The 25,011-nt window shown below is 47.1% G+C and overlaps 1 protein-coding gene across 1 annotated transcript in view; it reads right to left on the bottom strand.

Annotated features, from left to right (window-relative positions):
* The window catches only part of LOC144718972 (transmembrane protease serine 3-like), a 31,053-nt gene extending 6,042 nt beyond the window's left edge, over positions 1 to 25,011 (bottom strand). Inside the window, exons 1-8 of the mRNA XM_078594628.1 lie at positions 24,771 to 25,011; positions 9,218 to 9,857; positions 7,502 to 7,597; positions 4,799 to 4,882; positions 4,457 to 4,586; positions 4,071 to 4,178; positions 2,761 to 2,798; positions 1,776 to 1,941 (exon numbers count right to left, since the gene is read on the bottom strand). Of these exons, the coding sequence (XP_078450754.1) occupies positions 1,776 to 1,941; positions 2,761 to 2,798; positions 4,071 to 4,178; positions 4,457 to 4,586; positions 4,799 to 4,882; positions 7,502 to 7,597; positions 9,218 to 9,857; positions 24,771 to 24,785 (1,277 nt within the window). The 5' untranslated portion in view covers positions 24,786 to 25,011. The remainder of the gene's footprint in view (positions 1 to 1,775; positions 1,942 to 2,760; positions 2,799 to 4,070; positions 4,179 to 4,456; positions 4,587 to 4,798; positions 4,883 to 7,501; positions 7,598 to 9,217; positions 9,858 to 24,770) is intronic.

The following is a 25,011-nucleotide window of genomic DNA, read 5'->3' as shown; positions in this document are numbered from 1 at the left end:
TTCCACATGTCGGGTCCGAGGTAATTAATCGGAGTGGGTTCTCCCGGCCCAACGAGCATGGCGTCAACCTCTGTCGCCCGTGCACCGCCCACCCCCCCAGCGCCAGCGGAGAGAACGACCTCGTCTGGTCACGAGCGCGTCGTGCCGACCGCGCGGGACGTGTGCGTGCAATGTGAACGGAGGGCAATGTTTGTGCACGCGCACGTGTGTACGTAATGCGTGCGCACGTGTGTGTACGTAATGCGTGCGCACGTGTACATTGCTGCTCTTATTAGGCTGTCGTATGGCACATGATGGAGAAGTAATGTAACGGGGTTAATTCGCCATTTTAGAGGTTCTGTATGTTACTGTTAAACTTGTAATGTCATTGTTATATTTTTTGTAACGTACACACTTTCATTTAGAACTGTTTATTGTGCTTAATGTGTTGTCCTTCTCCACCTCCACTTAGCATGGTTGGATACGTACAGTGTGAAAAAAGTATGGCTACGGACGCTTGTCAAACATGCACACCTCCCTAGTGCGGTAACCATGATTATCGTCCGCACACAGTGCATCTCCAGGAATGCAGGTAGACGGGCCAGTGGTGCAGTCTCAAGTTTAGCAGCGTCAGCCTGCCACTCCCAGCCTTCTCTGAACACACCGCACTGTCCAGCTCATGAATGCCTCAATCCTTCACACTCTGAAGACTTGGCACGCGCTTTACCTCAGAGAGACCGATAACATCTTGAGCCAGAACCGACCATACCCGATCCCCTCCTCCAATATGGCATCTCACATCCCTCCCCTCTTTTAACACAATTAGGGCCGTTTGAACAAACCCTCGCCTGTGTTCCATAGAACTCACCAGAGCATCCACATTCCTGGCAGCAAAACACTGCAAACCTTTGCTAAAAACTACAGGCGGTGATGTTTTTTTTGGCCTGTGCTTGTACAGCACTGCCAGTGCAGTCCTTTATGTTACATATGAAACACATGTAATAAAGGCGCGTATTATAATAAATAAATTAGATTAAATGGGACTGCCTTAGCGCCCTGCGTATTGGACGAGCAAACGATTGCTTCGTTGCTATCGCACCAGCTACCCGAGCCTATGGGGGCCTTCAAGAGCGTCCCGGACACGGGGCATGAAATTTACTTCTCGGAGTTCCCCCTCGACACAAGAGGGAGGGGGGGGGATACAACTGGGGGAAATGACAAGCAAAAAAACAAGACAAGTTCGTGTCGTGGTGCATGCTGCAAGTTGGAACTTGGGTTGACTTAAGCGTGTTTATTTGGTTCAGTGGTGTACTTCCAGTGCAAATAATTATTGCTCATCAGCTTCTACACTGCAGCTTTCTCAGCACAAGCCTGCATCTGTCAGTCTCTCAACCTTCATAACTTCACAATCTTCAGCACTTACAATGCACGCGCTGCTAGCAACACCAGAATTTTTTTTTATCAAACCCAATACAAAAATTATGTCATAATTACCATAACATTGAATTACTCCACACAAGTTTTGTAAGGCACAAATTTCACGGGCAATACGTATTTATTTATAACTTTAAAGATTGTCTTTGCCGTTTCATGAATCTTTCGTCAGGAGGATTAAACACACACTTTCGATAATTAAAACGAGTGACAAGACAATCGCCCCGTGGCAATATCTTGCAAAACGGACAAATGTTATTAATGTGGGCCGAATATCATGCGACTTATCGCAAGGTCACATCGCGGCGACCCCAGTGCTCGCGAGCGGCGCGGGTGTAGCACAGTGCCGGACGAACACTCACCCCTGAAAGCAGTGGGCGGCAGAGAGCACCCACGTGGGGGTCAGAAGCGTCCCGCCACACGTGTGATGGCCGTTAAATTGCAGCGAGACTTGCCACGGCCACGAGCCCAACTGTGCAGCTTGCCCCCCGACAATGCGCGAGGTGCTCTTGGTGCTGGACCCACACGCTGAGCACAGGCGCGCGCACACACCACACGACAGCATGCAGCAACGCGACAGAGCAGACTAAACAGTCTCTCTTTCTCTCTCGTCGGTCTCGCTTTCACCTCACTGTCGTCCCCACTGCAACTTTTGTCTAAAGTTCTCTTGAAATTTGTTTACCGCTCTTGCATCTCACTAATCTGTCGCATTAAGTCTCAGACGGGCATATCCCCTGGCAGGCCACTGCCAAGAGGCCTTAACGGGTCCGTCAAACAGAAGAACTCTGCTATAGGTGGCCGGAGCGATGGGGAGCATTGCGTGTGGACAGCGGAATGCACCGTACGCGGCCTCCAAGGCGCACGACGTGGGCGTGCGGACACACCGCGCATTCATGCCGCATGCGGGCACGCTGCGTGAACGCCACGACCCCACGGTGCACGAGCAGTGACACACGGCAACGCAAACGCCACATGCAAACACACGACAAAGTTCACCACAAACACAGGCTTATAAGCAAGGGTGGAATAGTATATGTCCAGCCAGATAGTGCGTTGTGATTTAATCTGATTTTAACTCTTTTTTCATTTTACCGTCATGTGTGCGTCTAAGATATTTGACGTTTCGTCCGTATTATTTGATATAGTTGCTCCTGTAGTGGCGTCGCTACTCCAAAGAGCCCAATTTTGACACTGCTGGTACCAGTCTTCGGCAAGTCAATTTAATGATAAGAAAAAAGAAATTCTATATATATACACACACACAAAACATATACACCCCATGCTTCTCCACTTCCACGCAACCAACGACCATGCAAACGCTGCATTTAACATGCAACGTGAACTCACCTAGGCACGAAATGCTGACGAAATTACCCGGGCAATTGCTGTGGAAAGAGAGAGGGGATACATTAATCACGGTGTAATTACGGCCACGTCACATTATCAAGAAACATTTAATTCACTAGAACCCATAAATAGAATGGGTGGAGCAGTGATGCAGTGGTTCATGAACTATTCACGTAGGTAAAAAATAAAAATAAAATAAAAATCACGACGTTTCGGAGGCAACACAAGCCTCCGTCTTCAGGTGGAACCATCACAGCACGCTTGCTGTATCAAGTAAATGAGAAATTCCAAGAGATACTTGATACAGCGAGCGTGCTGTGATGGTTCCACCTGAAGACGGAGGCTTGTGTTGCCTCCGAAACGTCGTGATTTTTATTTAATTTAAATTTTTTACCTACGTGACTTTTACCGAAAAAACCCAAGAATATGAATCCTTGCAGTCATGAAAGCTTCAAATTTAGGTTTATGAACTATTCTATGAACCTGGCCACCTCAATTAATATTCCTGACCATGGCTAACAACCAGTGGTGAGTGATAGAGATCTTAACTGATACTGGGACCCTCCCTTCACCACGCCACGTTGACCGGCATGGGGAGGTATAGTCAAACAACACTACACCCTATGACCAACACGGTGTAGGGAGGTGTTCATCCAGCAATGGAAAAAGGTTCATTTTTTTTAGCATTCGGTAAGATATAATGTAATACCAAGGGTCTTTTTGTTACATCAATCACTTGAAGAACACCTATCACGTGGTGGTATCGAGTACTTACAGAACTTTAAACAAGACTCTTATAAATACAACAGAGACTGAAGCTCCAACATTATGGACATATACAGAAGCCCACGAAGGCTAAAAGCATGCAAAGTGTTGGAATGACGAGTAGATGACTCAAGAGACCGTGGCCGACCGCGTATCAGCTGGGACGGTGAGTTTAGAGACCAGAGCAGGAAGCAGTGAAGACAGATCAGTGAAGAAGACGACACTGGAAGAAACTTTCACGAAGCAACGCCGCGCTGGGGCGGCTCGGCCGGGAGAGCCCCCACGGTCGCAAACAACGAGGCATCGAAGAAGAAGCGGGGTAAATTTCGATTTAAAGCTTTCGTGACTGCAGGGATTCATCTTCTTGGTTCTTTCGGTAAAGTCACGTAGAAGGGAAATAATAAAATAATAAAAATAAAACATAATAAAATAATTATTTTATTAGTTTCCATTATTATTATTTTATTATTTCCCTTCTACGTGACTTTACCGAAAGAACCAAGAAGAAGAAGCGGGGTGTGTGCAAGTCGCGCCGTAGAGCTGACCTTGGGGCGTAGGCGAGCTGTAGGTTGGCATTTTCAGCAGCATCGGTGCTCACGGCGACGACAGCCCCCGCCGAAGGTGCGATCGGACTCCACGTGACAGTACCGCTGCTACAACCACACGCACAAAAACAATGAAAAACCATCACACAACATGGCACGCTTCACGAGAATGGCAGAAAGTCTCCAAATCACAGCTAATAATGATTCCAAAGCCATCGAATGTGGCTCCACAACACTATCGCGGTGTTCTTTCCCCGTGCCAGCCCCGTGGAGCTCCTGCTGCGGTGTTGCGAGACAGCCCTGCGTTCAAGTGTGGTGCGGTACCCGCTCGCGCCGTGGGTTGAAGGGCAGCGTGGGTGTGCGCGAGATCCTGCGTTGAGCGTCACCTGTCGTATCCCATGAGCGCGCAGGCCTGCTCGGCGTAGACCCTTGTGAAATTCTCGAAACACACCATGGCAAACACGCCGGCTGCCGTGTTCCACACCTGCAGGTACGCTTGATCTCCACTGCTGCGTGCTGCTCTCCACACAAAGACAAAGATCCCTATGTAGCCTGTGCAGGTTGTTGGGGCAAGTGCTGGTAGTGGCCACCTATGAAGGCTGGCAAAGCTCACGAGTGGGTTGCGTAGCCAGTACCATGCCGGACCGCTTTTGTCTCCCATTGCTGGTGTTTCCACACCGCACCAGTGTGCGTGCTCGGTGTAGCCCCGTGCGCTGTTTGTTCCTTACCGCATCCGTGCTCGTCTGTGCCGTTGACGCAGTCTCTGACTCCATTACAACGAACAGAGTCGGACTGACACGGATCCTTCAGCACTGCACACATGCAAACACACACGTAGTTTAGCCCGGTGATTGTGGCATAGACTGGCCAGCATGGGCCCCCGGTGCTAGCAATGAAATGGGGGCCCCCTTTAAAAATCTCCCCGCTCCTTCGATGCCCGGCACCTGGGCTGCTGCGGTCCGTTAGCCCAGGTGCAGTTGCACCGCCTGTACACTGCATAACTATGCCTTTACCTGGTCATACTACAACACAAGTTGATGTAGCATCGAAATACAGCTGCAACTCAAGACGTGTCTGAAACTAACGAACCCTCTGCTTGAGCATGCTTATTCCAGGTGACAAGCCACGCAATGTGTTTCAGGGCGAGCACCATCAGGGGTGGCCCTAGACTAGCTGCCAGCAAATGGGGCCCTATGGCGAACCATGCAATACATGCCCCCAAACCCCAAGGGCAGATCTAGGCTGAAGTTTTTTGGTAAACTGGGAAACATCTTGCCCCTATTATGTTACATTTTATGTTTTTTAACCATTTTTTTTTTAAACAGAGGCATAATTATTCGGTTTGTCCATCCGTCTGTACAACCAATGTTTCTGAGATCAGATAAAAGAGATACAAATTTTTCAGAAGAGATTTGTAAACGACAGCTAGACAATATATTTCAGTTCGAATCATGGTATTTATTTGTGCATTAATAAATTCTCAGAAATGTTGAGAAATTACCGGTAATTATAATTAATATTCCCTCTGTACGGGAATAGAAAAAAAATTACATCTTCGTTATTTTATGTTTTCAATTAGTATTTTTTCCCCTCGAATTTGGCGCCCCACTGAACTTGGTGCCCTCGGCAACCGCCTCGTTCGCCTATATGGAAGGGTCGCCCCTGAGCACCATGCCCATGCAACTTTGTCCAATGCCACATTCTTACGCAAAAAAACAAGTTCTCCCTGCAAGCATGACACGGCGAAGAGGAGACCCCCCCCTGGGTCCATGTGTAAACACAAACTGCGCTTGAAATCGCCAAGCAAATTTACAGTTACCCTGTGCGTGCAGATCTTGTTCCTGCCATCCAGGGTTGGGTAATAATAATTTAAAAAAACAAGCAGAGGACATAGCGGCTTTGGCCGAAGGTGGTCTCGCCACAAGACTCGCCTGGCATGCCCGTGCAGTTGTCTTTGGATCGTGTTAGGAACCGTAGTTTGGCCTCAGGCAAGAGATTATTTATTGTATTCTCTTATTCTTACAAGGAAGTGAGACCTGTACAGTGGAGAGGCTCAGCAAAAACAGAGCAAGCCAGAGCTTGGGACACCCCGCCCCAGCCCAGTAGCTCAGGTTCATAAAATAACAAGGGTGCACCAATTACAATGTTTAATAGCAGTTCTAAAATATTTATCATTGTAATTGGTGCATTACCTTGTTACGCCGCTTATCCAGAAGATAACATTTGTAGTCATGCGATGCCCAAAAATATTTTTGTTGCTTAGAGCCCCCAAAGAGCTGGCAGAACCACACTGCCTGATCGTATGCAGAGAGTTCATGCACGCACACAACAGCAATAATAATCATATCAACGCCGTCGACTCTGGAGTCTCAAAAGCTTTTTCAGGAGGGTCCTGCATTTTTAAATCCTTTATATTAAGTTCGCTTGCTTGCTTAGGACCATGCAAATCTTTCGGTCGTTTTTTAACCCACTTCCCGTGATCCAATCGAGCTGACATTTTCCACACAGACTCGTTGTGCGTGACAATTAATGTTCGTGAAAATGTTTTTCCTAAATTTTACACTTTTTAGGACAAAAATATTATACTTAATTACCAATTGCTTAATGGTGCAATGCAATCATCTGACCCATAGGTGGCAGCCATCTCAAGCCAGAGGACGAGAGGACTCTAGCCGCCACGCATATAAAACATTTATAGTGGAAAACTTTGTTTTTACGGGTTATACTTATTGGGTTATTGGGTCAATTCTATCAATGCACGTTTGGGAAGAAAGCGTAGTGTCTGGAGAAGACCCACACATCGGAGTGGACAACCACTCATCACTCCACACAGTTGGGATTCACACGACGGTTCGAGTGCCTACGGCCTCATCCCTGTCTGTACAAGCTCACGAGTGCCTCCGTCTCCGTGGGCGAGGGTTGTGTGTGTGTGTGGTGTCAGATTTACTCGCACCAACTACTGAAGTAGAGTTCAGACACACCTTAAAGGCCCATATTGGCTGAACAATTTAAATAACTATGCATGTTGAACTTCTTTCACACCATACGTAGCGAGCCGTGTAAATAGGAGGTGCAGGGAAGGACAATAAAGTGTCAGGTTTAAGTAGCAATAACAATATGAAGCAGGGATATTGAAATTAATAAATAACGCAACTTAACTCTTACCTCTGATTTATGATCTCGAAAGCACATTGACCATTTACTCCTTTAGCCGACCCGTGTCACGTGACTCGTCCCCACGAGCCTCCCCTCTCCCGCCTATTCTCACGCTCTGGAGTCGTATGCACTGCTTGTGATTAACGTGCAGTGCAGCGAGCCGGTACTACGCATCCCCACGCTTCTCCTCAGTGGTGTTATAGCCCCATTTCACGTGCACTACGCGCGTTAACCTGGCGTGCGCGTGAACCCATGGTTTGCGAGCGCATACGTACGTATGAGTGCCACGGCCGCGGCAACTCCTGCGATGATCAACACCGTGGCGACGATGGCGATAATGATCAGCGTCCGCCGAGTCAGGCAGCAACTGCCTACATGCGTCCACACGTGCACACGCGCTCCAACGTTTACACAGGCAACGCCAAGAACAACACGACGTGCTTGTTGTTCCATCCTGGAAAGCCTCACCAAATCTTTGGACTTTTTAAATGTTTGAAGTTGGGTGCGATGTTGATTTGTGCATAATTTTTTAAACTTTGAGAATTTACACCACGACATTGGCACGCAATGGCCTACTCTTGCGAATTACTTCACGGGATCTTTAACATCCACTGAAGCAGACGGCGCATACTATTTTCTACAGATAATACAGCTGCAGGATTAATCAGGGCGGCCGCTTTAATTCAAACCGCAAAACCTCTGCGACAAGTGGCGAACGCACTACCTCTGTGAAACAAAAAAACTAAAAGTGTAAAAATGCAAACGAGCTACAAATGTTCCCCCGGGAATCAAACCATTGTGATGCTGCACGCGGTGGTGTTTCAATTACGCCACACTGGGAGTCATGTGCCAATGCGGATGCGCGGACTAACGGATCGCAGTCGCTATGGTCGCATCGTCGTAACCAATAATGTGGGCGACGATGGAGGACAGCGCTCAACCGTCAGAGTTCCCACTCGGGGGTTCAATCCACCCCATTATCCACAATTCTGCTTCTGTGAATTACATGGTCCCCCCCCCGGCCCTCTATCACGGAGACAATAAAGAGTTGTACTGTACTGCATTTCCCAACTGCTCAAAGACGCTCTACTGGAGCCGCTTCTATTAATAGCAACATCCAACTCCCCCTACTGCCCAGGGATTAAGCTTTAAATAGCTACGGTTTCGCCGTTTCCTAACGGTGACAATTAAAATCCGTAAGTTACATAAGTAAAGTTGTTCGACCTGAATGATTTAGTCATGGTGTCTCAGACTGTAGCAGCAGTGAAAAATGCTTTACTACTGCAAACACAGCAGAGTTCACTTTGGGAATTCCCCATAGGTTATAACATTTTATATTTTAAAACAGGATGCGGGAAAATGTTAAATGTATATGGCTGTTTGATGGGGGTTTCCCCCAAAGTATACCGTCAGAAATTGTTTAGAATTGCACTTTTAATTAACTATGTGCAGAGAAATGCATACACAGCACTGTCTATACGTATTCACAACACCCCATTAATGGTCATCAACAGCCATGATCTGATCTATCCACGGCTGGATAAAGGCCACACCAAGTTTCTGCAATACCTGATGGACTCATGATGAAAAAAGCCATGTAGCTTTTCTCATGAGCAGATTTCATCGCTCAATCTCCGCAGTGTTATCTGGATAAAAGTGTTATCAATTCCTCCAATGCATTTAATGCATACCCAGTTAATGCAGTCTATCGTGTTGTGGATAATACCCAGATGATTCAGTTAGCATTAAATAGTGCCGTATCAACGTTTATTCTTTTACTTCATCGTAACATACAGCTAACAAAACAGCAGCCGACAGCACAGATTGGGATGCTAATTTATCTTAACCGGTTAAAACCGCTAACCCAAATCCGATCAGACAGCTTTCATTCCCGAGTGGTAAAAGTACTCCAAGTAGTGACGCACGCCCCCTGGCTGGGACGACGTCTCACTGTGGACCCCTCGTCCCCATCGCGATTGAGCACAACTCACTCTGCTCCTTCTTGGCAGCGTTCAGCGGCGGCGGCTGGTTGACGTACGCCGCCGGGACCGCGACGTTTACATGGGGGGCACTCGTGCGGGGGGCACTCGTGCGGGGGGCACTCGTGTGGGAGGCACTCCCGTTGGCGGCACTCGCGTGGGGGACTGCTCGCACGTTGCTCTGTGGGGCTGCTACGTATTGAGGCGGCGGATCACCGACGTCGCCCCGTCGCGCATCCCAGTTGTCCGCTCGGGGAGGGTCTCGATAGTCGTCCCGTGGGGGCTCTCTGTAGTCGTCCCGTCGACCACCCCGAGTGTCGCCGCGTGGCGGCTCTCTGTAGTCGTCCCGACGATCGTCCCGATTGTTTCTGCGCGGGGGGTCCCGGTAGTCGTCCTGTCGGTCGTTTCTGCGCGGGGGGTCCCGGTAGTCATCCCGTCGATCCTCCCGATTGTTTCTGCGCGGGGGGTCCCGGTAGTTGTCCCGACGGGTGTCTCGGTTGTCTCCGCGAGGCGGGTCCCGGTAGTCGTCCCGCGGTGGATCTCGGTGTTCGCCCCGCCGCGGCTCCCGGCGGTCACCGCGACCGTGCCTGGGGTCGGCGCTGCCGTGAGTCGGGTCGTTGTCCGGCAGGTACCCGACGTTGATGTGGTACGGCTGGTAGCGAGAACACAAACACATAATGCGTTAAAAGTTAATTTAGAACTCAATAGGGCATTCTGTAACGGCCCACTGTCGGTTAGGTACGGAAAGGCAGGCGACAGACCAATATATTGGGTGTTAAATGCAAAAAAAATTGTTCAAACAATCCTTTTTTAAAATATATTATTCTTGAAGGAGATAAATCCCCATGGGTAAATGCGTTCTTCCGTATGGGGAAGATATGTCACCAAGGGCGTGAACATCTTCCCGAATATTAAAAGTTTTAAATTAATATGAGGAAAATATATTCTAAATGAGGGACCATTGTGGAAACATCTTCCAAACATTTTATTGAGATGTCTGGCAGCAGAGCTTTGCGCCCTTCATAACTCAGTTCGTTTCCCCCCCACCTAAAACTTTTCGGAACACAACAAAAAAGTGCAAACGAACAGGAGGAAGGTGCGGGGGGGGGGCAATGGCCGCAGGTGATGGCTGCTCACGGCATTACGGGATTTCTGCTCGGTCGTTACGTTTACACGGAACGATGCGTTCAGAGACATTCCAGTACATTCAGAAACGCATGGATCAGGGAACGTTGACCGGGAAAAAAAGTCGGCTTGGGCAAGAAAAAAGCAATTTTCATTGCTGGCAGGGAAGACAGCTGAAGGACGAGACTAGTGGCAGAATGCCAGCCAACGGAAAGAACAATCCAGAGAGGGAGCGATAAGCTTAGTTCATGGACCTCAGATGGACTTGCGGTATCACACGAGCATGAGGAATGCCGATGGCAGGGGACACTTTCATCCAGAAGTGGACAGACGATCATCAAAAGCATGTTGCCTACATCCATATAGATCTCATTTGCGTGGAGAATTAAGTTTATGTTATAGCACTGAAGTTATGCTCGGAGAAGGAAACTGGCCAGACAAGATAGATTGTTATTAAGCCAAGGTGCAACTTGTCATTATTGAAAGGTTATTTTCATTTTACAGCCCTTTGGCAATCCACTCCACATGGTTATTGTTTGGCCATACATCACCATACTGATCAGTGCGGGTTTATGAAGTTGATTGGCCCCCGGACCAGTTCACAGATCACTCGCCACCGACATCAGTTGTGGCCGAGAATACAACTCAGTTCACAATGTTCTTGGTTCTTTCGGTAAAGTCACGTAGAAGGGAAATAATAAAATAATAAAAATACAACTATAAAATTCTCACGACATTTCGATTGCAACACAAGCAATCATGTGGTTTTCACACCTGATGACGATTGCTTGTGTTGCAATGGAAACGTCGTGAGAATTTAGTTTTTTTATTTGTATTATTTTATTATTTCCCTTCTACGTGACTTTACCGAAAGAACCAAGAATACGAATCCCTGCAGCCACGAAAGCTTTAAATCGAAATCAGTTCACAATGTTCACCAAGAAGACCACGAACCGCTGTGCCACCGTTTCCTCGTAAGGTTTCAAAAATTTGATCAAAAACAAACCTATTACAGAAAGCAATTTTCACAACGTTCAGCAGAAGCAGTTGGCCGTGAATGCCATGGTGACCTAAGAAATGAGAGGCGGTTGGTACGAACCGTTAATGAACGTTAATGATCAGCCACGATTGTGGACTTTGGACTAATAATTAATCCACTCTGAGAACAAGCATACAGATTAAGCAAATGCAGCATTGTTACACATTGCATAACACGGTGGGGTTTGGCAGGGATACAATTACAACAGCAACAGTGTGAGAGTAATTGCTCTGTAAACTGATAAGGTGACGACTATTGACAACTATTGCTGCTGTTCTGACGCTATTCAATATTTTTTTGCACTTCAATGCGCATAAGACATTTAGGGATTATTTTCATGGGCATTGCGTTTACGTTGCAAAGTATTGTTAATTGGCAGTGGACAGTATTTAGTTTTTTTCTGTTTCTGATAACGTTCATCAAATCTGTAAATGACAATAAAAACCCCCACCATCACAGGAGAACAATAGTGCAGGCCGAAAAAGGCGCTACACGTTTCACACGACACAGGGAGACGTGTACAAAGTGCACTCATCTTCTTGGTTCTTTCGGTAAAGTCACGTAGAATGGAAATAATAAAAATAAAACATAATAAAATAATTATCACGACGTTTCGGCCAAAACGCAAGCAGCCGTCCTCAGGTGAAGACCAGGTCTGTCAGACGCTGTCTCCCCGACAGACCTGGTCTTCACCTAAGGACGGCTGCTTGCGTTGTGGCCGAAACGTCGTGAGAATTATTTTATTATGTTTTATTTGTATTATTTTATTATTTCCATTCTACGTGACTTTACCGAAAGAACCAAGAAGATGAATCCCTGCAGTCACGAAAGCTTTAAATCGAAAAGTGCACTCAGCCCATTGTGTACAGTTTGAAAAAAACATCAGCAGTTCCTGAAGACCTCTCGTCTTCGCTGACGCCATCAAAATAACTGTAATTAACGAGACAATCGTCTTCATTCAAATATCCTTCTCCACGTAAAAAGATTATTAAAAGATGTATTACACAATCCAGCACCCACAGGACCTTCTGTCTGAAATTAATCATCTTCATGTATTTTTTTCCTCTGGAACTTGTACCCAGTGTGCCTATTGAGAGATAAAGTTGAGTCAATGGAAAGTTCATCTCCGATTGTTGGTTTTAAAGTTACCCGCAAAAGGGGAACCAACTGCGACAAAACCGAAAAAGACAAAAAAGCCTAAACAAAACCTCCAAATATTGATTTCTATCGGATTACTGAATAAAGAACAAAAATCATTGAACATTTAAACACTCTCAGTGTAGGCACCACAGTAAGTAGATATGTAAACTTAAGCTAAAATCAAATACAACAAAAAGATCGATATAAAACCAAAATGACGCACAGGTTTGTCATTTAAAATAAAAACACTTACTTAAAAAAAAACATATTCCTAAAATTTGTTTCATCCGCTCTTTGCCGGGCTGTTTTCGAGAGGCACAGAAACTGCTCTCTCATCGGCCATTGCCCTCCCCACGCCGAGTGGCGCAAGGCGCCACAGGAGGGGGTCACGGTGCTTAACGGGGGGAGGGGGTGGGGAGTAGGGGGGTAAGGGGGTCACGGTGCTTCACGGGGGGAGGGGGTGGGGAGTAGGGGGGTAAGGGGGTCACGGTGCTTCACGGGGGGAGGGGGTGGGGAGTAGGGGGGTAAGGGGGTCACGGTGCTTCACGGTTTTTCTCTCCACATTTAGAAACATGCATTTAGATTAACAGCACAGGCAGTCCCCGGGTTTACTGAAGAACCAACTTTATGGAAATGCTTCCATAAATCATGTTTAAAAAAAATTCTATACAGTACTGGATGCGTAAATGGTTAGCATTAGTTACGCAAGCGCAAATGGTGCAGGGTGGTGAGGTTGCGGATGAACCCCGCCGGGCGAGGCGTCAGGCAGGGCCGCGTATTCCCCAAGGCGGTGGTGGCGGTGGTGTCCTGCAGTAGGAGGACTCGGAGTGTCACGCTGTGACATCATTACCCTGAGTCTACTCTCCCCGCCACATCGTCTCTTGTCCTTCTACAGCATTACCTACTTGCTTGTTTTCTATGCTTCGGGGTATTCATAAACAATTGGACACACAACATTGGCATGTTCTGTTTACGTGCCAAACCTTATAAATTGGTTGTGTCGGGTGGCGGCAGGTTTAACGACATATTTACGTGATCCAACTAAAACAACCTATTTTATGGATTATATTGGTCGCGAAAGCCTACGTGTTAGTATGGTATATGTTACAGTAGTTTAATAATGAGGGGTAGATATTCGATTAAATGAAAGACCCATAGGACGTGCAGAGCGTACGTACACAGCGACACGATACAGGGAGCGATATATGAAACGGACGACAGCGCGATACAGCACTGAGATAAGACGGTAGGGGAGGCGCAACTATTTTCGGATATGGGATTTTATCTTGGATTTTGGGGGAAAATTGTTCATTTTCCGACATACCAAAAATTCGGGTTATGGATATTTCTCTGGAAATGAACCCTTCCATAACCCGGGAACTGCCTGGAGTTCGATTATTTTGCTGCTCTACATTTCCACATAAAATGCCACTTTATTGCGCCATCATTTATGGCCAGGTCCCTTCCGGACAATAAGTAAATACCTCGGTGGGCTTTACTTGGTAAGATAAAAAATATTATTAGTTTTGCACGCATTTGCTTGCGTGATTTGCTTACCTTTTCTATACTTTCCACTCCTATGTGTTTTTAGTTTTAAATGTTTGACCCGACCCGACTGAACATCTGTGAAAATGAGCATTATAGCTGATCGAATTCCTCCAGTATAAATATGATTCTGAAAAAGGGGGTGGAGGAGAGGCAAGGAGTTGAGCTTCATGCGTAGCCAAATGGGTTCTCAGGCGTTTCTCTTCGCAAATATTTCGTACACGGGGAGTGGAAGCGGTGCGTGCTGCAGTAGTTCGCCCACTGCGTTTTGGACCCGGCAACCGGAGTTCGATGCTGGCACACGGGCTACCGCGAGTTACAAATTACATCTGCACCGCTTTCAGCCTCCACCACTTCAGTAACCTGCACTGGCTAGTATGGTGAAGTAATGACCTCCATACATACCGACACCGCATAGGAAAAGCCTCGCCCCAGGAATAGATTGACAAAGGTCATTCCCCCGCACATCCGATTAGAACAGCTGGCTACGTACGGTGCGAACTAAGTTCAACATACATACATTCATAGCTTCGTGTAAAAAAAACCCTAGCCTTTCCTTACACAAGATGGTTACTATACGGCCATTATGGTAGCTGTTCTTGGGTACGTGTTTGTGCATGCTCATGACTATTTCTGGCTGGAGACAAAGGTTTCCGAATCGGTCGAGAGGCATTAACTTCTCATCGGTTATGCAACGCAGTGTGGGAGTCACAATTATGCCCTCGGTTCTCTCTGCTTGCAAAACAAGGTGCCCCTTGTCGGAACACCTGCGTGGAGTCTGAAACATTCAAGCTCCTCCTGCATACAACCTATACCGGGTTGATCCAGGTATGACTGTACGATAGATATTTGAGTGATCGGTAGGCTCTCTGAGCAGGTGTGGATCCGTTGACTAGGTCATAAAGCCTGCACGTCCAGCCATCAACAATTGTATAAAAAAAAAAGAGACCAATTCCATAGATTTGAATCGAGTAAAGCAGAATCTCTTGTAGGTTTATTTTGTTTAGCCAGGCAGGAACTCAAGAGACCAGGAAAGTCTCATTTGCAAGGGCCACCTAGAGCACTAACCCACCAGTGGGGGGGCGAAGACTGCTGCCGTGTATCGTCCAAATTGAGTAATTTGCAAATAACTTTGGAATTTTGGAACATTTGGACCCCGATACCGGGCACGAAATGGCCTACGATTTAACTGTGAGCGAAGCGGCCGGCGCATTGTAAACTGGTCGTGGTTGTTACGCTGCAGGAATAACCAGGGGGGCTGTTGGCGAACGCCACGTGACCGCTCGGGGATCATGATTGGAACGTCGCTTCTCCTGAAACCACTGGCAGGTAACCAGTAGTGGAAACGGGGCTGGAACACCCCGGAAACGCTGTGATGGGAGTGAAAATTTGAATTCTGTGACAGTGTTTTCTGAAAGGAATCAAGGATTTATCTTTTTTTGTTGCTGCTAACTTTCTGCAAACTTCTAAGGTTTCCATTCGTCAGGATGAACTCTCCTGTGTTCTGACTGAACTGTCCTGGTCACGCCTCTGCATCAGCCAGCCAACAAAAGACCCATCATCACTACACAGGATATATACTCAATATCTACTTTTTTGTTATTTATTAAAAGGCCACAACAAAACAATCACATCTGAAACATGGCTTTTCTCTCTATATATATGCCCTATAAAATAAAACTTATTTTGCGAGATCACTCGACCCCTGGTATATATCTAAAAAAAAATGCCTCTCTTTGATTTCATCCCATTCCTACCCCTGCAGGTAACAGAAAGAGCACACGACTAATGCATACACACACACAATGTAGCTGTCTGTTGATGCCGCCGAGTTGGCAGTGGTGCACAAGCACAAACAATACACACAAAAATCCGTCAATAGCACTGTCGCCTTGTGACGGAAATCATGGACGGTGCACTATAATGGGTGCCGTTATCCTATACGCTTAAGACGATTTGAGGTTTTTAGAATGACTCGTACACAGCAACGTGGCACCGCTACTCTCGTGTAGAGCCTCCGTCTCCGCACGAGTGCGCGTTGACACTCACACAAGGACGAGCAGCTGGCTCGTAACTGGCCGGAGATGGCGAGACCGTGTGAGCCACGCATACCAAAAGGCGAAGACCCCCGTATAGCGTTTAACAGACTATTGGTGAAAGTACTGTACCGTTAATGAGCACCTAGAGGCTAGAATGGAACGGGAGGGGGGGCAGCACCACGCCTGGCTGATTTAGTCTCCCGAATAGCGGCACCACACATGCTCATTTGAGGCAGTCAACTCGGGAAAGGACTGGTTCGTGAGCGGGAATATAACTCGACTCGCTGGGTCCGTAGCACCACCGCTCCACGAGCACACAGGCAACACACGCCACACAAAGAGCTCGCCAGCTCAAGCACCTGACCGCAACCTCCAGTATACAAAACAACCTTGCGGTTAGACATCCAAATATATACACATGGAGTCCGATTAATCAGTACACAGGCAAAGACGACTTGGATTACGGTATCCAAAGCCATGTTAGTCACAGGTGATTATATTAAACGATTAGTTGACACGTGTGATCCGATTGCCATTGTCCCATGCTTGTGTTAAAAAAACGCATTTAGCTACTTCATTTGGTGGCTGCTGTATGTAAATCCCAAAATGTTTAAAATTTAAACGCCTCTTTGTCTGCGACTGCAATCTTATCGGTGTATCCAGTTGTCCACCAACCATACATTGCCAAGCCATGGTGGGGCTTCTCCCCTCCGCCGCAGAACCCCAAGGAAAACGTTGCGCAAGCAAAGAAATGCCACCGATGGTGCTGGAATTTGCACCCTGAGCAAGGGGATCTGTCAATGCCAGACTTCCCCAGTAGCAGGACACCGGAGTTCAGCCAAACCCCACACACCCGCAGGAGTGACTTATCCACTTTGGGTGCCGTCCGCAACACCAAAGACAAAGATCCCCCCCCCAGTTTAGCCTGTAACAGACTGTTGGGGTAAGATCTGTTAGCGAGCACCTATGGAAGGCCGGCACGGCACACGAGAAGGTGGGTGGCCAACACCACGCCCGGCCGCTTTTGTCTCCCTAGTGGCGATGTTCGGACATCACACCAAGTACTCAATTTAGGCTGAGCCAACTCAGGGGAGGCCCAGGACTGGTTCAGATAATCGTCACTGCTGTTTGCCGGAATCGAACTCGTGTCGCAGGGTTCGGAGCACTGCACTCCCGCCTCACCACCATCCACACAACACTGAAAAGTTTATATGTTGCAAATACTGGATGTAACTCATGCCAAAAGATCATAGGGGGAGCGGTGGGGGCAGTGGTTCGCATACTGCGGCGATAAGCCCCCAGCAACCCAAGTTCGATTCCCAGCCAAGGCCGACACCAGCGGCGAATGATCTCAAAACGGATCCGGCGCCCTCCTCCCCGCCGCCACGCTTCACGAACCCGACTTGCCCAGCACAATGTCAATGTACTGCTGTATGCAGACCTCCCCACACCGTGTAGGTCATCTAGCTTGCTTGACCATACTTAACCATGCTCGTCAGTGCACACACACACCCGCCCGCCCGCGACACTGTTGAGGCTATATGGGGGACATTTGTATGTCCAGCCGTAACAAACTACAACGTAGTCGCACAAATAAAAAAAATGGCACTTCAAACAGAGGGGCACTGTATACAGACTTGAACTTTAAGTGACGACCGTAGATCATGTTTTCCCACGTGGTTCTGAATGGCCAGAGGCATGGGACCGCTAAAGCAGAGAATTAGATCTTGTTTTCATTATTTAAATTGGTGTGAGCCCATTGAAGGCTCTATGATCTCTTTATCACTTCTGTAAGGGGAGGCATTGGCTATTTACTGATGGGCTACATATATTTGTTTTAAACCATTCATTCTGTAGCAACATTCTCAAACTCCTGCTGTGACGTTGCCACAATACGATCTGCTGTTGTATATACTGCCGTTTTGTTATGATATTCAACGTGCATGTTACGGCCATTTGTGCACTTTGGTATTTCTCTCAAATGTTATAGGGCAAAGGGAATGTAAATGCTCAGCACTAAATAACAAACCGCATAGAGATTGTATCTGGCTGCACGACGTTGTAGGTTTGAACATCAAGCTCGCGGGTGTCAAATCCCACTAAAACTATTATTTATTTTATCAGGTAAGGCCCACTGAGCTATATAGATTGTTGTTTTCAGAAGCGACCTGGTAACAAATTATAGCTCAACGAAGTGGCTTATCACATAGAAATTAAGAACAGTCAAATACTCTAAACGCATGATGTTGATTCTAAATGTGGAGGGAAAAACCGGAGGACCCGAAGAAAAATCCATGCGACCACGGGGAGATCATGCAAACTCCAAATGTACAGCAGGCGTCAGGGTCGAGATCCAACACGATCTGTATACCAGGCGAGGTAGTTAACGTCTCGCCACTGTGGAATCAACTTGAGCGCTTCCGCGAGAATGTGGAATTTACACTTTCGGCTCAAGAGCTGTGAATCATCGAGGTGTACGTCCCAAGACATTATTGAACAGGCTACGATTGCTTCATTCAGGCTTCCTGTTAACGCAGTCAGCAACATTTATTATGTTAGGATAATGACTCACCTAAGAACGTGTGACCGTACCATCGGAAACCGTATTCAATGAGGAAATCAATGTCAAGTGCCAGTCAGGTAGCCATTAGGATGTTTAACATACGCAAGAGTGACTATTGCTAGAGACCACTTGTTGCAAAAGTGTTACAGGCAGGTGTGTTTGTGGCCCAATAGGGTGGCCAGCTGGCAGGTGTGTTTGTGGACCAATAGGGTGGCCAGCTGGCAGGTGTGTTTGTGGACCAATAGGGTGAGCAGCAGGCAGGTGTGTTTGTTAGCCAATATGGTGACCAGCAGCCGGAATGAAACGCGGCTATGGGCTTGCGAGAGGCGTGGTGTTGGAAACAGATCATTCAAAAGCAGGGTCCGGACCCTACATTCAGTTTTTAAAAAGCCACTCTGTGATAGGCACTCACACATGTGGCCTTCCTGCGACGTGGGCAACGATACAAATATAATGCAACTTGTATGTCATAGCGTGTAAGAACTTGTAGTTTGCTCATGCAGTTAAACCGGTCCCTGCGATAGATGGGGTATTGCATGCAAGGCGTTGCTCCACGCAATCAGTGGGTTAGTAATCAGGTTGCCCCTGCCAACTTCTTTGTGAAATATTTCCCACACAGCCTCGTTGGACTTTGGGCCGTGCACAACATGTTATTTGAGATGACTAGCCGTAACCTGCTGTATGTATGAACTTCTTTCGCACCGTACGTAGCCAACCGTGCTAATCGTAGCAGCGGGGGAAAGGCCAACAAACTAAACGCAAAAAGCAGTTCTAAGGAATCTAATTTTCAATCTCTTGTTATGAGAGTGCATCTATGTGGGCCGCCCTCGACAAGTGGGGCAACGTACCAACCATTTCAGGCTCACCAGACGGTGCATAGATTTTACTACGTTACAAGATTGGCGGAGTTAAACTGTTGTAACTAAAATGGACACAGAGAAAAGAAGGTAAAAGCAGCGCCGGAAGCCAGCTTAAGAGAGTATCAGTGAATTCGGAGGCCACTCCAGGACAAGAACAACCAGGAAAAGGATGGAAGAACACGCCAGGGCTGGCCTTTGTCCAGAAGTGGGAATGTTCAGGCTGATAACATAAATTTTTAAATCTAATGGCAATTTTTATATAAAATCAATATTATCCGTAATTAAATCTTGACTTAAAGCGTTCGTGACTGCAGGAATTCATATTCTTTGGGTCTTTCGGTAAAGTCACGTAGATAGGTTCAAAGAAAATAACAAAAAACTACGACATTTCGATTGCAAAACAAACGGTCGTCATCAGGAAAAGGGAGTTTAGCTTCTAAAAGCAAACTGTTTATAAAGGTTTGAAATGGGCGTAGCCCAAATGTCAGCAGGTAATGTTAATGTAAGTGGTGGCTAGCAACCACGACGTTGGTTGTTTTTCCACCAATCAAAGGGCTGCCAGGTGAAAATTAGCATGTTAACGTAAGATCGGTGAGCAGCCTCCACGGCACGCGAGCAGAGGTGGCCATGTTAATGTGAGAGATTAGCATGTTAATGAAAGATCGTAGAGCAGCAACCTCTAGGTCAACGCGAAGTGGCTGTTAGTGCGAACCTGTTAATGAACAACTAACATCGGAAGGTAGTAGGATGGGAACATCACAACCAGTTATGACTTAAACTGGTTGATAACATCCTTCCAATGATTGCTCAGTTTGTACCCATCTTCTTGGTTGAAATTGTGTCTGTGTATACGAATGGCTTCATGAACGAATCTTTGTTGATAGCCAGTGGGTTTGCAAAGTACCTTTGTCTTAGAGAAATCGATTTCGGGTGAGCCCACCGCATTAAAACAATGATCAGCCACAGCCGAGGTATAGGTCCTACCGTGTTTCAGATCTGCCAAACACGGTCCGAGACATTAGCTGCTAACATTTGGGCTACACCCATTTCATACCTTATAAACAGTTTGCCTTTAGAAGCTAACCCCCTTTTCCTGATGACGACCGCTTGTGTTGCGATCGAAACGTCGTAGTTTTTTGTAAAAAATTTTTAACCTATCTATGTGACTTTACTGAAAGACCCAAATAGTTATCTGTAATTATTGCATAATATTGAAAAAAAATTACTGACTTGCTTTTTTTCATGGTAACTAAATAATCCCTCACTCCCTATTGCATTGCAATAACATTCGTGTTATTTTACTCTGCTTCATAAAACTCCATTCCGCATCTTGCATCCCAAAGTTTAATTATCCAGTCACAATAAAGATAAATTGGTAACAGATTACACCTGTAGTTAAATATTACATTTTGGCGGGATGGGAGGAAGGGGGGTTGGTGAAACTTTGCAGCTTTGCCCTCAACAACAAAATCGCCCACCCCTTGTTGTCAGAGCGAGCAAATACACACCGTAGTTAAGACGCGGACGCTGCATTGCCCAACTGAATTTGCATTGCGACTTCTACCAAGTCGTTAAAAGTTGGCGATGAAAGGGTCTGGCACGTACTGTGGACAAATATCACCATCAGCGGATGCGGTCGGCCACAAATGTTACTAATAAAGCCTGCCACCAGTGCAGTCATTTGGGAATGACGGAGGATGTGTAACGAGTTCGAGTTTTAGCAGGATGTTGTGTGTGGCGATTCAGTAAACAAAGCCAATTAACAAAGTGGGGAGAAGAGAGGAGAGAGGCACGAGTTTGCCGACAAGATGGGTGGAATAACATCACGTGAGAGACGAGAGCAGAGCGCTGACCATGGCAAGTCCACCATCTGACATCAACCTCGCCTACCACCAGCCTCGCCTACCACAACCATAACACGTCCTCTATACACTCTGTTCAGGACTGTAAAACCACCTCGATGCTCACCTCACCAAGCAATGTTTTTTTATGTTTGTGCAGTTCGTTTAATTTCCTGCGAAACGCAGTTATTTTTACTCTATTTGTCCATAATTTATGGCTGTTGTATTAATTATTGCCCCTGATAACCGTTTGATTCACTGCTGTACACACAGTACTTAAATTTTTATTCCACTTGTCGTTTTGGTGACATCCCCCCCCAAGCCACTCATGTAAATTAGGCTGCGTCCCCTGGTTTCGCGATTTCTTCATCTGGTTAAATATATCTTATTGGTTCTTTCGGTAAAGTCACGTAGAAGGGAAATAATAAAATAATGTTTTATTTTTTTATTGTATTATTTCCCTTCTACGTGACTTTACCGAAGGAACCAAGAAGATGAATCCATGCAGTCACGAAAGCTTTCAATCGAAATTTGGTTAAATATATTCAACTAGAAACTTGATAGGGGAGGCAGAGCCATGCCGAGCCAGGGGGCATGAGAGGTGCAAGCCACGACCAACAACGTCTGCAACAAAATGGATTCTCACCCGAATACACCAGGGGGTTTTTACAGTATTGTAATGAAATACACAATTTCTCACTAAATACATGGTGACCTGCTAAAACAATGCACGGAAATCACTGTTAACACACACGTTCACGTCGCACTTAGAAATACCTGGACACAGCTTCGCTATACAATACACAACACGAAATCGTACATCGTTTCAGACGCGAGACTAATAAGAGTGGCGAAATATGATTTAACCTACCACCGCCCCCGCCCCCCTATGAAATCAACAGTGTGGAGGAGGGCTACATCTAGCAATGGATTGAAAAAAGGCTGTAAATAAATCATACCATAAATGTTAGGAACTATCGCACGACACGTGACAGTGTTGAGTTCAAATGTCAGCTACAAACATGTAGAGCGCACGCCCTGAGATCCAACGTTTTGTGGAGGCAAGGGTTGATGGATCACGCTAGCACATGTGCTGCGAGGTGGCCAAGAGGTGAGCACAGGGCAAGTGTGTTCGGGAATCCATCTGTGCAGACCTCCGAGCGTTTTACTCTCGCACCCCAGGGGTTTTCTCTGTGAAATGCCAGGTTCATCCCACGTGGAAAAATTGTCCTTCAAAAGTAATTTGGTCAAAACCATCTCAACGTGGGATGCTCCTGAAAAAAAACCCAGTGGGAATTCCCCAGCCAGTTTAATTACATCGCCATCATTTCCCTCCTATCAATTGCAGAGGACTCAACCTATGACAGTATCGCTTCTCGTTTTTCACTACGAGGGTCGTCGGGTCGTTCCTTCTAGACCTGCTGTTAAACTATTGTTATTTTATCAGGTAAATTCCACTGACTTATATAGCTCTTTTTGATAAGCAACCTGGCCACAAATCATGGCTCAACAAAGTGGCTGATCACGTATCTACTGGACATCTGCGAAAAAGAGCTTTATAGCTCATCGGATTCTTCCAGTTTAAATATGATTTTGATTCTGTATAGCAGCCATATACTCCGAACGTATGTTGATTCTAAATGGAGGGGGAAACTGAAGGACCTGGAGAACAATCCACGCAACCACAGGGAGAACACGGAAATTCCAAAATTACAGGCGTCAGGGTCGGGATTGAACCCACATCTTCCTGTATAACAGCCGATGTAGTCAACATCTCAAAGTCTCGAAGTCTAGCAGTGGCTGGTGCCTGCTCTCACCACAGAAACGTGGAATTTCCTTCACTGGCTCTGGGGCTGCATTCATTACGGGCTCGCTATGATCTTAGAGTTCAGACCAAACGTGTGTTTTCTTCCTCGGCCGAGGTAACAAAGAAACGCCACGTAAGGGCAACTATTTGATTTGTTCTACAGGCCACAGAGTAACATAACCACCACGACGTGTATTTTACACGACGCCTTTACGGGGGAGGGGTAATCCTGATAAGCTGGCCAATCTTCACCTAAAGCAATACGCACTGACCAGCGTGGTGGAGTATGATCAAACAACGGTATTGACCAGCACGGGCGAGCGGAGGCCATCATCCAGCATTGGATTGCAAAAAGAGGGCTGTGCATAGATACAACCCATCCGATGAGTACAATAGCGTGTAAGAATGCCACCATGTAAATTATAAACTCGGCGTTCCCGGCCCCTGCCAGTTTTACCCAAATTGTGATATTGGCGCGTTCCGTCGTGAGATGAAGAATCCATTCGCATCTCTCGCGGATACCACAGGACCACATCTGAGATCCCTCCTTCAAGTGGCATCTGGCTACACGCAGTCAAGGGCAGCATGTGCTCAATTTCGAAAAAGCTGCAATTTATCCAAACTAAATGGAGAACCAAATGTATGGTGACGGTGTGTTTTTGTGTGCGCAGTGAACGGTGACGTCGCCGGCATGACATCAGCTGGCTCCAATTGAGAAATCCGGTTTTCACCGTAGGGGACTGCCTGGACTCGAACCCAGGCTCAGCGGGGCCGGCCCAGCTCTTTGCCGACCCGACCACATGTAAACCCTGCTGAGCGAGGGCTTATTAGGCCATACATCACACTGCGCTGGTCAGTGTGGGATGAAGGCCGGAAACAACAGACATGTGTGTAATGCTATATAGTTTGCCAATACACACAATGATATCCCGGCGGAAATTTTGCTTAGTTTCCCATTTATGATGAAATTGGCCGCATTCCGGATGTTCTTATCACAGGCCTCACTGGAGTTTACTACATAGATCTTACGTACCCGTACATAGTCTATGTACTAAGCAGAAAACGCTAGCACGTAATGATGTAAATAGACAAATACTCAGACCGTGTTTACAGCCCTGATCGCAGTGGGCGAGATAGAATTCCACATTCCTCGCACCGAGCCGAGTTGGCTCGAAAGACAACAGACCGCCGCTGTCTTGATTCCCACAAAGTGGAAATCACCCCGGGGTAGTCATTGCATCCATCCCGCCGGAGGGGTGCCGAGTCGAGGCCACCGTCCCCCAATTCATCCTGCCGACTCGGGATCGAGCACGCACGGCGTGGCCCGGGCACAAGCACTCGTCCTGGGACCATTGCAGAACAATCGAAGACCTCTCCCCCCCCCACTCTCCGGGTGTTCTAACATTCCTTCCCGACGTCTCGTTGCACTCGAGGAGCTCAACGGCGACGTCTCGAGCGAGAAGGCCCATCGAACCGAGCACACTCCATGTGCAACGTAGAAAGAAGAAGAGAAAAATAAAACCAGCGCCGCCCATTGTTCCCAGCAGCCACACGTTTTGCCAAATGCCTCCCTCCACCTCCTCCTGTTTACCCCTCCCCCCCTTACCTTTTCCGAAGGCATCGCCGCTGCGACGAGGTGTGTAAGAAGGAGGTTTGTCTCGTCCGTGGGTTCAGCCGCAGTCGTGAAGAGCCGGAGCACTCCGCCGCCACTTGCTGCCGAGTCAGAGTCCCGAGTGGCGCGCGGGTCTCGCCGTGCCGCGCAGGTGAGCACGACCTGCGTCTGCGTGACGTCACACAGGGTGACGTCACCCGGGACGTTGAGGACGGGGGGTGGGGGTGAATGTGAA

This window comes from Lampetra planeri, chromosome 5, assembly GCF_965212315.1.
Source record: "Lampetra planeri chromosome 5, kcLamPlan1.2.h2, whole genome shotgun sequence".
Lineage (NCBI taxonomy): Eukaryota > Metazoa > Chordata > Hyperoartia > Petromyzontiformes > Petromyzontidae > Lampetra > Lampetra planeri.
Note: the sequence above shows the minus strand (reverse complement) of the source record. Positions and strands in the feature narration are given on the sequence as shown.